This window comes from Perca flavescens, chromosome 4 (assembly GCF_004354835.1).
Source record: "Perca flavescens isolate YP-PL-M2 chromosome 4, PFLA_1.0, whole genome shotgun sequence".
Classification (NCBI taxonomy): Eukaryota; Metazoa; Chordata; class Actinopteri; order Perciformes; family Percidae; genus Perca; species Perca flavescens.
The window spans coordinates 21,979,177-21,993,972 of record NC_041334.1 but is presented as its reverse complement, the minus strand read 5'-3'; the positions used below and the strand labels follow the sequence as shown (position 1 = coordinate 21,993,972).

The 14,796-nt window shown below is 39.5% G+C and overlaps 2 protein-coding genes across 4 annotated transcripts; both read right to left on the bottom strand.

The window, feature by feature from the left end:
- Nucleotides 1–47: 47 nt before the first annotated feature.
- On the bottom strand, nucleotides 48–3,402 carry tusc2a (tumor suppressor 2, mitochondrial calcium regulator a). Its single transcript, XM_028575010.1, has 3 exons — nucleotides 1,900–3,402; nucleotides 847–967; nucleotides 48–735 (listed from the first exon to the last, which is right to left on the bottom strand). The coding sequence occupies exons 1-3, from the start codon at nucleotides 2,049–2,051 to the stop codon at nucleotides 670–672; spliced, it is 339 nt and encodes a 112-aa protein (XP_028430811.1). The 5' UTR covers nucleotides 2,052–3,402; the 3' UTR covers nucleotides 48–669.
- Nucleotides 3,403–3,496: 94 nt separating this feature from the next.
- Nucleotides 3,497–14,769, bottom strand: LOC114553670 (ras association domain-containing protein 1). 3 transcript variants are annotated; one of them, XM_028575007.1, is made up of 7 exons: nucleotides 14,410–14,769; nucleotides 12,963–13,318; nucleotides 11,660–11,784; nucleotides 5,403–5,507; nucleotides 5,027–5,312; nucleotides 4,801–4,916; nucleotides 3,497–4,707 (listed from the first exon to the last, which is right to left on the bottom strand). In XM_028575007.1, the coding sequence occupies exons 2-7, from the start codon at nucleotides 13,282–13,284 to the stop codon at nucleotides 4,561–4,563; spliced, it is 1,101 nt and encodes a 366-aa protein (XP_028430808.1). In that variant the 5' UTR covers nucleotides 13,285–13,318; nucleotides 14,410–14,769; the 3' UTR covers nucleotides 3,497–4,560. The 3 variants fall into 3 exon arrangements, with proteins under 3 accessions (XP_028430808.1, XP_028430809.1, XP_028430810.1); XM_028575008.1 differs by having other exon boundaries at nucleotides 14,658–14,762; XM_028575009.1 differs by lacking the exons at nucleotides 11,660–11,784; nucleotides 12,963–13,318; nucleotides 14,410–14,769 and adding an exon at nucleotides 7,740–8,213.
- Between the last annotated feature and the right edge of the window lie 27 nt (nucleotides 14,770–14,796).

The window sequence follows — 14,796 nt, the reverse complement described above, 5'->3', positions numbered from 1 at the left end:
TCAGAGGACATAACCAACATAATAGAAAGAAATCTTGATTCAATATATTCAGCTCAGTAAACCATTTATTCAAGTATTTCCAACTAATAAATCTGATATTATTTACAGTACATTATGTTCACTAGTGCAGGTCTGAGCTCCGGAAACTGAGATGGACTCAGACGTGACAATACAGAACATGACCATATATACAATAATTTCACAATCCTTCATTATTCTACCTTGTAACTACATCTTCAGTCCCTCTCTTACACACATCCACTCAATCAAACCTAAGTGCACGCACGTACATATACAAAGACACATACAGTTTCACTCTACATTTCACAGAAGGCAAAACCTTTAAAGCCTTTTCACATCAAATATGTTTTTCCCTGCAAAAAAAATCACAGAGAAATACAACTTCATTTGATGTATTCCCTACGACTGCTAACATATCAGCTGGGTAGTGGACACACAACCTGTACAAACACTACTTTTGTGAATATCAAAATACAGATTTTTGTTAACAGGGCACCCTCTGACCATAGTTGAATTCAAATGTATAACATTTTATTCAATATATCAGTTTAATGTGACAGTTTGAATTTTCCTTTTTCGCTCCAGTCTTGGCTTCGGAAAAGAGTACCTGTGGCTGCACTTCACAGTAGATCAGTCCTGTGCAACTTTTCACACCTCACAGAGGACGATGGGGAAATCTACATGTATACAAGGGTGGTCAAGCTTCACAACTCCCTAAAAAAAACAAAAAAACAAAACAAGAAAAAGCATAAAAATTCAAAGTGACAAATCGATCAAAACATCCTTCAACCAGATCACCATTGCGTAAATGTGGCCCTAGCTCACCTGTGGAATCAGATTTTTCTGGATCCTCTTCAACTTGGACTTTTTTCTGCCATTTTTTGTCACAACCGTCTCTTCATAGAATTCATGGGCAAGGTCACCGTCCTCGTCATAGTACAAAGAACTGCCAACACAGAAAGTAAACATCTGTCTAAAACTACGTCAGAAGAGGAGACTTGCATCAGGTCAGAGTTAAATGAATGTTATATGGTCAGTTTACATGTACATGGACAGCTGCGGACACTACAGACGCATACAAGTTCTGATTATACTCATTTTTTTTGGAGTCCGCTTGGAGGATTTTTTCCACACATGCGCAGTAGATTGCTATGCTGTTGTGTAGTCGTGGCCATGCAAACAAATGGTGGTGAACAAATTGGCGGTATTCGGACGTCTACACAGAGCTTACGCGTACACCTTCTGATGACATGTATGTCACATGGACCCTAGCGGACCCTCGCAGACTGTACAAGTTTGGCTTAACACATTGCACTTTTAGCTGTTACTACACCCTTTTAACTTTTATACTTTTTAGTATTTAAACCATTTATTGTGTTATTTTGATGTTTTTTATTAAGCTTTTTTAAGCTTTGCTATCTACACTTTAATTACCCCGCTGTGATGAATAAAGTTATTGAATTGAACTGATCTGCAGTAGTATAATATACATATTTCACTGTGGACAATTTTAGTTTGGGGCACCCTTGTGGCCTAGGGGTTAGGGAGATGACCATGAAACCCAATGTCCAAGGTTTCATCCACCCTGGGAACTTTGTTGCATGTCATTCCACATCCCTCTCCCCCCCCGTTTTGTGTCATCTCTTTACATGCAGCTATATGATAGACATGTAAAATGCCATCATTATATAGTCGTTCACCTCCATTCTAATTCCTAGATATTGATATCTCAAAACCTCATTAAAAAAATAATACCCTCACTAAGAATATGTAAGAAAATATGTTATTTGGCTGAACCAGACAGTTACCATATATATATATATATATATATATATATATATATATATATATATATATATATATATATATATAATTTACCTTCTCCTGGTAAAAACAAACGGTGTTGCATTTCTGGAACCTTTGAGACGGGCCACGGACTGATCGTTCCCATCACTGGCGGATTCCCCTCCAGCAGCTCCACTGCCTGAGAAAGGCCAGACACTTTTGGCTTTGGATCCACTCCCACCCATTCTCAGAGATAAGACATAGTCTTCAGTTAAATCTTTCAATCTGGTTGGTGGCCATAAGCTCTCAATTCCTTATCAAAGCCAGGATCTGAAAAGTAAAAGTGCACAAAAAAAGATCACGTTCCCAATCAGACTTGACTTTCTCTGCCTGGTGGTGTTTAGCTAGTTGTGTGACTACAAAATGTTAAGTTAAAGTATCTTCATTGTCCCTTACAGAGGAATTGGTTTGCAGCCAGGATTCATGCACAAAACACAAAAACACCAATATACAACAAGACATATACAGAGTGGTTCAGTAGGAGGTTATTCAGGGTCAAGGTCTTAAGTGCAAGTAGAAAATGTAAGACATCTGTGCAAATGAGCAATCTCTGACATTTGAGTTCTACAGTCATGTCGATAGTATGTAGCTAACTCTGCTGTCAACTGTAAAGCAACATATTTTAGTAAGTAACTGATAACTAGGCGGATCTAATACTTTGTTGATGAATGGATATAATACACTAGATTAATGCACAGTTAACTATATTGTCAATGTGATAAATGATAAATTAGTCAGTTTGATTCAGAGAGGCAACTGAATTTAAACATGCTGACAAAAGAACTGTTGCCAAAACATAGCTGAAAGCTTTAGAAAGTATAAAGTATCGGCTCACTAAATCGGACAGTGTCGAGGCGGTCTGTAACGCGATATTGTTACCTTAGCTTTACAGGAAGCTAACACACAGGGCTATACAACCAAGTCACCGAACACTAATCGCAAGCCATCGGATTCTTAACGCCAGCTATATTGCCATATTAACGTACAACCGTCGTTGCATATCTAGTTAATGCACAGTATGTCTCGTAAAAGCTACACATTGATATTAGGTAAATGTGGCTAATAATAGGTAGCTAGCTAACTGTTGCTAACGATAACGTTAGCTACCTGCATATTTGGCCAGTTAGCTCCTGCCACTGACGCAGGTTAGCAAGCTACAATAGCTAAATGATCTCTCTGGACAAGGCAGATGATGAATATCTTCTAAACGTGATTACCTCTACCCTCCACCGCCCAAAAAAACGATACTTTAAACGTGCTTCTGGTGAATATCCTACCTTATCACACATAATTAAATCGCCATGTCCTTTCATAACTTTTGCCAGAGGCTACGTGAAGCTAGCGTTAGCTGTTTTGGTCCTTCAATGTGGGGATCAGCTGATCTGACAAAGGCACCTAGCTAGCTAGATTGTTAAAGCAGAACATGTACTTACTACTAGCTAGCTACTTAACTAACCATCTCAAGGATGTTAATCTAAATAATGGTCAGATAAAAATATTTTTAACTTTAGGACTAACATTTTAACTGTTTTGAGTGTTTAAGGGGCATGCTATGTTAAATAATATACTTTGAGCCCTATATGATATTTTAACATGCATGTATATCTAAAGAAATACAAAAACGATTGGGAAATTTTAACTGGGAAATTCTTTACTGAACGCAGTGCACATTTGTCACGACGTTAGGAATTGTTGCTTCAACATGTAAATATGTGCATAGACGGACACAATGATAGTGAACTGAAAAACAGAATTATTTTTAAGGACAGAAAAAACAAAGATATAAGGAATGACGAACAGCTTCCGGTGAAACACATGTATACCAATATTCATTCAAGATTCCAGTCAACCAGAGTGACACTGCTCTCTCTGACATTCATAGATGCATACAAATGTCCATACATCAGTCAAACTCACAATCTGACAGTATTAAAAAAAAAAAAAAAAAAAAAAAAAAAAAAGAGTTTCACCCATCAGGGGTGTCGAGAAGACATGGCAGATTTTTTAGCCTGGGTCAAATGAAAATCCAAATACCTTCAGCAACAAATGTGTATTTAACTTTCTAACAGTATAAATTAAAAATGTTAATATGGAGGTTAAGAAGTATGATATATCGTCTAAACTTGGCAGTAATGTCAGGATTGGACACATTACCAATTTTATATTCTGGAAAATTATAAAGGAATGTAATTCTAGATATGTGATTTTTAGGCTCAATTACAACACAGGGCTAGACTTCAGCACTACATCTACATTATGTAAAATCCACATTTTATTTTTTATTATACCTAATAATGCCAAAACCATCACTGACATTTTTTTTTTTTTTAAGTTAAAGTGACACAGTTACAGTGATACAGCTGAGGTACACAGGATAATCAGATGGTACCCAATAGCAAAAGACATTACTGGATACGACCACTGTCTCATCTGCCAGTATTCACTTCTCTCAACTCATTCTCTCAGGCACATCAGACTCTCCAGGTGTAAGGCACTTCTCATCTCTCGCATCATTTCACACGCACATTCGCGCCAGCTCTCTCTCATTGTCTTGCGCCCTGTCTCACTCTCTCGTTCACCCAAGAGGCGTTTTGAGTTGCATTATCTGGGATCTTTGGATGCAGCGATGACTGGTCATCTTCAGGCGATTGTCCAGCCAAGAGGTGCACGTTAAACCCCGAGCGCAGAGTCGTATCAGCCTGGGGTCGAGCCAGCCAGAGCCTCTCGCATCTTAGTGCGGGCCAGAGCGTACCGCTGCACTATCTGCTTGACGTGCTCCTCCTCTTCTCGCTTCAGAATGAGCAGGAAGTTCTTCAACTCCGGCATGGTGAAGGCATGCCACTGTAAGGAGAGAAAAATGCATTAATGAATGTACAGTCTATAAACTAACCACAAGATTTGGATTCATTATTCTCATATTCATGTTGCACTCACATTGACTTCTCCAGTTTCATTCTCTTTCAGAACAAAGCTGAGAACTTTCTCATTGGGCCCAGCACACAGACGCAGACGGAGGGGATGCTCATCATCAGATACCTTGCGAACATAAACTGAAAAGAGGCAGACAAAAAGACTCAAATTAATGTACAGCGTGCCTATTTCAAATAAGTACATAAGGCTGCAGGAGTTAAGTGTAAACATAATAAAACAGGAGTGATACCTTGGTCATGACGCTCGCTGCGCTCAAACAGAGCAAACTTGCCAGGATTGTCCACCACAGTAAACTTTTTCAACAAAGCTTCAATGACCTCACGAGCAGAAGTGCGTGAGCTTATGTGCAGGTGCTTGGATGCATCCTTTGGCAGGTAGAAAGAGGTGCGACGCTTCACTCCGCTAGCCTTCCTCCCTCTAGCATCATGACCTCCTTTCTTAGGAGGTGGAACTGACACAGGTCGCACCAACTTGAACTGTACCTTTATGAAGCCAGTGTAGGAACCATCCTTGTTCTGTTGAGAATAATTAAAATGTTACACTGAAGGAAAAACACTGTAACATTAATAATGCATGTTTTTGTAGTGAGTCAACACACTACTCACCATGTTCATGAACAGATTGCTGTTGATTTGAGCGTTGTATTCCTTCACCTTCTGCTGATAATCTGCAGTGTTCAACTCCTGCTTTCCCCATTCAGTGTGTTCATCCTGGAGAGGACAGTGAGGAGTTCCAGTGTTAAACCACCAGGTGTCAGTGTTCACCTCCAAACCACAACAGGAACACAGGCACAACACACAAGTACAAGAATGGACACTGAATACAGCTGCAAGTTGTGACATTATGTACTTTAACATGTCATGTTCTGTAGTTATTACAGAAATTATGGATAACATACTTTTGTACCAATCCTAAAAAAAAATGACAAAGTGTTGATGACCCTCTTGAGTAAGGATAAGACTTTTACATGGGAAAAATCTAATTACAACATGCTGATGTCGTATGAAAACATTGTACGTCTCAAAATGTTTTTCACGAATTGAGAAAGGGTGTTTTTTGTTGCATGAAGCCTGCAATACATTTTAACACTAAATTGGAAGAAGGTGTGAAGTTATTATGTAAAAGCAACTATGGTGTTATCCAATTTGGATTTAAAAGTTCTTCTTCCAAAAAATATTGCTTAATGTTGTTTAGAATATGATTAAAATAACCACCCTTTAGTAAAGATGTCGTTATAATAGTAATATAATGTTGTCAATTGATTTTCTGTTAGGCACCAGTTGCATCAGACTCAACTTCCTGACAACGTAGCAAAGGCAAAAACGATGATGTCAGCTCTGCCCAATCCTGTTCAAATCCTCTGTCTAGGAGGACTAGAGGAAGGAGGGGTATGTGCAACTTGCAGCTGTTTGCAGTGACTGCGAGCAACGGTTCTGCACTGCATTCCTCAACTTGGTATTAATGTAAAAATAGCCTCCCCTCCCCGGCTCTCACAAGTGGGAGAGACAATGCCCTCCCTTGTTTTACAGGCACATCCTGTGAAGTCAGCTGCCTCATCAACCACACAATCCCAGTCATGTTTCAGTCATGCACATTTGGCCGTTACTATCTGCATAGCCGTTAGCTCAATTAGGGCTTTTCCCGAGTGTACTAGTGACCAATTGGTTTTTCCCTGTATAGAAAGAAAATTCAACAGAACTGTGAGGCCGCACAAATTTATTTTCCATACTGTACTCCAGCTAATTTCTCGAGGTTCATAGGTAGCAGGGGGGTTCCTGAGGAGTAAAAGGTAAGATATCTATCCAGGATAGGATATCAATATCCAGCATCTATGGGTTCTGAAATGATACATATGCAGATGTCTCCATTATTGCAAACAAGTATTTCTGAATACACGTACAATTTTATTTTTTTACAAAAAAATTTACTCCACCCTGCCTCCATCTATTTGCATGAACCCAGATTATCAAATGAAAAATAAACTAGGCAAAGTTGCAAGCTTTTAAAAAGGGTCTGTGTAGCTTATACATCAATGTCAAGCAGTACAAAATCAATTGTAGCAATCCATAGGCAGATTGAAAGACTGTAGAGTTAATATGCTGCTGTTAACAAGTCAATAAATCAATATGAGGGCCAAGTTGTCTCTAAATGCCCAGAAAAGGTGTGTCATATAAAAAATGGCTTCTGCGCAAAAAAGACAGAAAATGGTGTATGTCACTGAGTTTTAAAGTAAACTGCCTCTGTTTCCCAGTAGAGGAAGCTGCTATCCCAGTGGGTGTGGGTGACAACAGAAAATGAATCTCTCCAAAACAGTACATTAGTCATCTGTGATTGAGAAATGAGTATGAAAAACCTGAATAGTCAATGAATGGTGGGTGTTAGGTTGGAAACCTGAGAAGCGGGTGTGCGTCACTAAACATGACATTTGGGTTGTTCTCATGAGTTCAGCTCTGGGTCTGCCTGTGCTTGTTAAAATAAAATAAAAAAGATCCCCTGATGGATTGTGTTTCCACACCAAAACCACAAACTTATTTTTGCCACTTCCGACATGTTTTTTATTATAGGTTTCCACAACTCAAGTCTCAAGCCTGTTTACTCAAAACTGGGAGGAACCAGAACTCCATCCTAGCCTGCAAGCTCACTTGGCATGCATCTTCACTGCTGGGGTGCCCTCGAGCAAAACACACAGCAGCTCCAGACCAGGGGTGCTGCTGAGCAACACACCCTGGCATTTGACTCCCTAAAAGTATGGATAAAGTTCTCAAATTGAACAAAAACTAAAATTGCCAAGGAGAGCAGAAATACCAAGTAACGCGAGAGCAACGTTAGTTATGAACTACCCATCACCCATCTCTCTGGTCTCACTTCCCCTTTTTACATTGAGGACAGGGCTTTTTAATTATGCCTAACGTTTATTTTTGTATACTTTATCTACGTCTCACCTGTTTTACGTTAGCATTAACGTTAGCTTTCCGGGTTTGGGGAAAGAAAGATGTCCGGGCGGTGAAGTACTGCTCAAACTCGGAGTCGGCTTCCTCCTCGCTGCAGTAGCCGCTGCTGGTGGAGCTGCCCCAGGTCTTCTCGAAGGAGGGAGTTTTGTCCGAACTGCTAGCCACGTTTGTCATGCTGACTACCCGGTAAAACCCTCTAACACTAGAACCAACAAACTGAACTTAAGATACGACGACTAAACGCACAAATAACGTTAACTAAGAAAGCACTTTCAGTTAGCTCAATATATAAAACCTGCCAAAAATATCTCTGTAGCGCCTTGATACAACAAACTAACGGACAAAATACCACTGACTTTTTTTTTTCCTCTAACTTCAACCGGGCCACGTTTCTACTGTGTGCAAACTCTCCTTGTGAAACAGGATGTATTCAGACCCCCGCCCTTACTGCCTCGCTTCCTTCCCCCCGCCGAGGCCCCACCCAGGTCCGTTGAGTTGAGTTTGGAAAATACACAAAACCAACGCAGCCGCTCGCGATTGGACGGCAAGTGGAAATACCAGACGTAATCCCCACCCCCCACCCTCCACCCTCCACCCCTCTCTCTGCCTGGCTCCTACTCCCACGGATGCTGCTGCCGCCGCTGCTTCTTTCCCCGCTGAATATGTCATGTGATGATAGGTCAGTTTGGTCACCACACACAGGACAGCCAGAGACAACATGTGGGTCTCATTCTTTCTCAATTTATGAGCTGTAAAGATTTGTTGAACTTATAGGCACCAAACATACATTCTAAAACTTAGACTGTCAAGTAACATTTTTCCTTATCTAGTTTGAAAAGCTTGAGCGTGGTGAAACCATAGACTGTTAATTTACAGTCTATGGGTGAAACCCATGCCAGAAACCAATCAGGGTAAAAGGGAGATTTTACAGTCACTGGGAGATACCCCAGGCCCCCTAAATGCGACATAAAGTCAATGAATCCAATAGATCATTAAAGAAAATAAGGATTAGCCTACTCCATTGATTATTAGACTTCTATGATTCAGGGGACTGAAAGAAAAACTCAAAGCAGCAGAGGCTGCAATATCCTAACTTTTAATGCCTAGTAGCTCTCAAAACACTGGATCCTACATTTCCTATAATGCTACTCAATAGGGTCTTTCATTATGCCCCCTTCAAGTCGTATCTGTAAAAGTTGTAGACGACTGGGAAACTGTTTTTTTCTGAAAGCTCAGATATATGTGACTTGGCACCTTGGCACGTGCTGATACTGAGGTGCCTGAAAACCAATTATGTCCATTGTTTATTCATTAAAAATACAATGTTTTGGACAGATGGTAGGGGAAAAAGCAATTTTCTCAGACTTTTCTGACATTTTACAGAGAAAACAATTTATCAAACATTTTATTTCATAAAATAATTGAGAAAATGCTCTGGAGAGGAATTGATAAATAAAATAACAGGGATGCACCAATCCAACATGGCAGATTGGTATCGGTGGCAGAAACTGAGTATTGATCCACAATAAATACAGTTTGTTTGTCAGTGTCATAAGATCTTATGTTTCCGTAATCAGTTATATTCATGCAGACATGGTGAACTCCATCAGTTGTTTGTGCCACAGCAACCCTCATGGTAAATAAAAAAGAAGTGAGATACAGATTTAAAATTTTGGAAAAAGAGATCTCTGGTATTAGATCAGTACTAGATGAAAATAAGTTTCATCGCTAATTTTCAGTATGCATATGCTGCAATGTAAACTCTTTAAACCATCAGGCAAACTGTTAGTATAATGTAATAAAGATGAATACTCAGCAACAAGTTTATAGCTTTTGTAGTGAGAATCTGGCTACAAAAAAACTATAATCAGGTATGTTGACAAAATTGTCTTTAATTTCTGCAAGAAAATAAACAGCATCTAAAGCTGAGATGAAAGGCTCAGTAGCCCTGCACCAAAGGAGAGAAAGACAGCAGATTCCCACTCAGCCAACATAGAAACAGTGTGTCTTTCTGTTTAATTAAAGACATTCATTTAGGATTCTGTTATATTGCCAAAAACCCTGAATATTCAAATCCCAAAATTGAAAATCGACTACCTACCCAACGAACAAATATTCAAATAGTCAAATATTTGGTTCCAACCCTACTGTTTAGCTGTAACCTGAGAAAGTTTGTGAGCCCACAGGCATTTTTTTTCCTGCTTCAAAATAGACCAAACACCACGCCAACATGCATATGTGTCACTGAGAGCTGCGTTGTTCCGTTGCTCTCATTGCTTGTAGGTCTATTCAATTGCATCCAGAGGCATTTTGGTATGCACCAGTTGATAATGCCCTGAGAGGTTCCAGACTGATGCCAGGCTAAGTAATAACACTGAGAACATAACCAATGGGCACGTGTCCAACTGGTGAAGACATTTGTAAAATATCCTCAATGTTTTTCTCACATGCTAAGGAGAATATCATTTTGGCTATTAGCACAAGTATTAGTTCATGTGTATTGGCAGGAAATACTTGTTGTGCCTCCTAGCGTGAAGTGACGAGTTCACATGTGTGAGGGCTGCTACACCCAGAAATTCTACAACTGTTCTTTACATTCTTGCTGTAAACTCTGCAAGGTGAAACATTTCAGTTGTGTAAACCTTCCAAAAGTGAAATTGATAAGATATGATCTGGTCTCCCATGTTTTGTTTTGTTCATTGTATGTGGTTAGTATGTCCTACTTTTTTGTAATAGGTCATTGCAGATATTTTGGAATACACAGGTGTTATTAATAACATTAATTACGGCTCTGGTAATTTGCATGCTGACTCACTGGCACTGCTTACTGGCAGACTCCACTATAACAGAGAGCCATCATCAACGGTATATTAGTACCACATGTGCTTTCCCTACGATGTCAAGTCAAAAGTGTTTGTTATGTAAAAGGCCTATGCACACAAAAGCCCAAGCACCAAAACAAAATCTAGCCATGTCTCCATACTGTTCATACTCTGCTGAACAGCTATCTCAAGTTTTTACATTCCAGTCATCTTTTGATAAGCAACCGGTGTTTGATAAAACCCGTTACCAAGAGACCAAACTCCGCTGCCTTGAACAACGATTGGCTCGTAGCCTTGACTCCCCTCTTTATAAATAACACTGTAGAGCAGAAAAGCACAGTGAGGAGTCTTCTTCTAGTAAGATTTTAGACGTTTGGTGGACTGGACTTGACTTTATCTGTCTGTTTATCTGGATAGAGTTACACCTTTTTTTTACCACTTGTTATGGCCCTATGGAAACTAGCAAAGACACTGCTAAAATATAAAACTCTAAAACTAAAATGAACACATTTTATGATAAATCATATTAAAAAATGTCATGTGATTTTTATGATTTAACATTGTTTTTGAGTTGTTGTTTTTTTTTTTTTAAATGTATAAAACAATGGAGGTAACAGCATGCTCAAGGACTCTGCAAACAGATTGTCCACTGTAGTAATTAAATAAACAAAACCACATCTTGTAAAGGGTGTTACCTGTAACATTTCGTTTTTCTCGACAATAACACACTTCCCTAGCTAGTGGAAGTGGATTAGCACTGTATCTTTATTGCCATGTACAATGGTTCCCATTTTTGGCCCATATACAGTTCCATTTTGTGGCCTAAAGCATTCCAGCAGAATTATCAGGTAGCACATAATGTAACGTGCAAAACAGAGTTTGTGGAAGCTACCAGTTTCCTCACTCAATGTCTCATTTTTTTATTGTAACCACGGTGGCACAATATGGCAATAACTTCTTGATGTAGAGATGCTGTAAAAGGCAAATAAACAGTGCCTACTACCGTTTTGATTGTGAGCAAGACTACATTTGATTGAAGAAATAGAATAATACTAAGCCTGTCATACTGCCAAATACAAAGGTCCTTACCACATTTGTGTCTGTTTCTATGGTGTGCTCCACAACATATGTGTGGTCAGCCACGGCGCCTCTGTCCCAGCTGCAGTCCAACCGGATCAGAGCACGACAGCGGTAGTGACATGTGAATCTACAATCTGAAAGTGCAGAAAGTCAGTTTAGACAAGGAGTTTAGACAAACACTGCCAAACGCATAATCTACATATGACACCGTCAAATGTGCGATGTGATATTGTAGTTATTGTATGAGTGCAATTCTCACTGGCTGAGGTCCTCCTCTGGCCATTACTGGTCACTGCAGTTAACTCTAAGTTGGCTTCCCTTGCATTTTTGTTGACGTTGAAAATGTGTTTATTATTGAGGTCATAGTTGAAGGTGGTGTTGCAACATTATATTGAGAAGTGTTTCTATTTTTTGTTCTTTCCATTTACATACATGAGGGCACAAAAATAGAAACTCAGTATAACACCACCTTTATATACTATGACCTTAATTCATAATAATAATAATAATAATAATAATAATGTCTAATTTAAATTACACATTTCTGACATTGTCACCCGGAACTGATTATTATAGACATCACACAAGTAGACTTTATGGTATAACAGTATTGCATCACATTAGATTGTACAGGTATACCTAATTAAGTAGCTACTGAGTGTATAATTTTAATACATAGCAAACACTTGTCTTAAGATACAGAATTAACAACACTGCATCTGTTGAGTGCAGCTGTGAAATAAAACAGAACAGAACTAAGATACACAATGACAAACTATCAGGTGTCATATGTGAAAATTATAGGTAATATTTTACAGGTATATAAATATATCCACCATCAGTGTAACTTCTGTGTTTGTGTCAATGTTTTATGTGATTTGATTGTGGTTTTATATTCATATTACTGTTAAGAAGCGTTTTATTTCTGCACACTAAATTACTTTCACAAACCGCAGCTACATTTCAGTGGGTTTCAGTTGATGAAAAGGAAGTTCAAGACTATTGTAACTCAAAGATGAGTCTTGAGCAAGAAGAGCATTAAGGTCTGTAGCCAACGCAGCCTGGATAATAACCACACCACCAAAATCACTTAAACAATTAATAACATGGAGAACATTTATGGCATGGCGAACCAAGCAGACAAAGTTATTATTTTTATGTGGTAACAGGCTGAGTACAGGGTTATATTTGGCTTGCACCATTAGTGGCTACATCTTTCTCTGTTTAACCAAAGTTCCTCCTACTCTCAGTCTTGCTCTCATTTCTGATCATCACACATGCACACACCCAGGCACACAAACAGCCTACTCACTGGCACACCGCAGGCTCTGCTTATACAGGCCCCAGATGAAGTCTCCACACAGGTCACACCACGTGGGCTGAGCGTGGCTGCAGGGCTGGAAGTTGTGTCCCTCTCCCTTCTCCTCAGTGAGCTGGGGGTCCTGAGTGCTGCTCAGGACTCTGATGATGCCCACCCGGCTCAGCAGGTCTGGGACCTTCCCCGGGCTGATCCTCAGGGCATTGGCTCTCTCCAGGCGTGGAGGTGAGCAGGGCGAACGTGTGCCGTGCGTCAGCTCTATCTGCTCTTGGTCTGGCCTCAGGTCACGGAGCTCGATGAACTCCCCCCAAGACATTGTGTCACTCAGAGCCTGGCTTCCTCCATTATCACTGACAGGCAGAACAAAAAACACAATAACACACAGGTACCTGCCATGTGACATGTGATCTATCTCATTTCACTTTGTGAGTTAGTCACAGAAACCAGCCGTGTTCAACCTGTTCTTTTGAAAAGATCACATTTGACACTGCAGATACTGAATGTTGGGCCTGCTCTATCTGGGAACAGAATTTGTTTTTACAAAATCAAAAAGGCAATTCAATCGTAGACTCCTTTATTATATGGGGGGACTATAACAACTACATGTAGCGGTGGCAGTGAAGTATCCAGATCCTGTACTTCATGTAGCAATACCACAAAATAAAAAAAAAATTCCTTATGAAAAAACAACCTGCATTAAAAAGTTACTATAGTCATTGTACAGATGTTTTAGATAAGATAAGATAGACTTTATTGATCCCACACTGGTGAAATCCCCTTGTTATTTTATTATCAGCTAAATGTAGGCTACTAAGTTCTCTTTATGCAGCAGAATGGTCCCTCTACATATTGTGTTATTGGATCATTATTACTGATGCTTTACCATGTCAACAGCATTATTCCACTCTGAAATGTAGTACAAGTAGGCCTATGATATAGTAGCATAAAATGGAAATACAACAAACTGTACTAAGGTACAGTGCAAGAGTACATTTACTGCATTGGTTATATAACTAGTATTAGACATGTTTTTTGTCATTTTCATATACAGTAGATTGCAGACATTTTATTGACATACTATTTTCTTGTATATAAATATATGGTGGTTTAGAAACCCATTTTGTATATGGCATGTTGGTTTGTCATACCGAATATATAATTATAAACAGTTGTATAATATTTGATAGACAAAAGCCTATATGTAAAACACATTAGTCTACTGTAATGTGTTAGTAATGTATAACTACTACTACTGTAGGCTACTTTTTTTTTTTTTTAAACATGAGTAGCTATAATTCCTGTAAATAAAACGCATTTACGAGGGCTCTAAGGATGGAAACTCGTGTTTAGTCCCAAACAACAGTCTTAACAAAACTAATCAGAGACCACTTCTGAAACTTCAAAGTAAAATAAAGTCTTCAGTATCTTCAGTCTAACTTACCAAAACAACCGGAGAAAACAGCCCCGTGGCAGCCGCTTTGTCTCTAAACGTGTTCCATCCGAAGAGAAAGACTTTCCGCAGAAAATTTCTGACGGTTTCCAAGTAACGGAGGTGTGCAGCAGCCCCGGCTACATCTCTGGAAATAATCGATCATCGCCGGCTGGTTCTAGCTAGCGACGGAGCGCCTACTTTTTGGGAGTATAACCTCGGTGTAAACGCGGTATCTGAGCGCTTGTGGAGACACTAACCATCTTTTGATTCAGTCAGACTGTGTTGTAGGAGGAAGCAGCTTGTCACTAAAACCGAGAGTAAGATGAGGCTGAGCTGTACAGACATCCGGAATGTTTTCACATAGGGGGTGCTTCTGAGTCCGGAGCACAGCTGAGT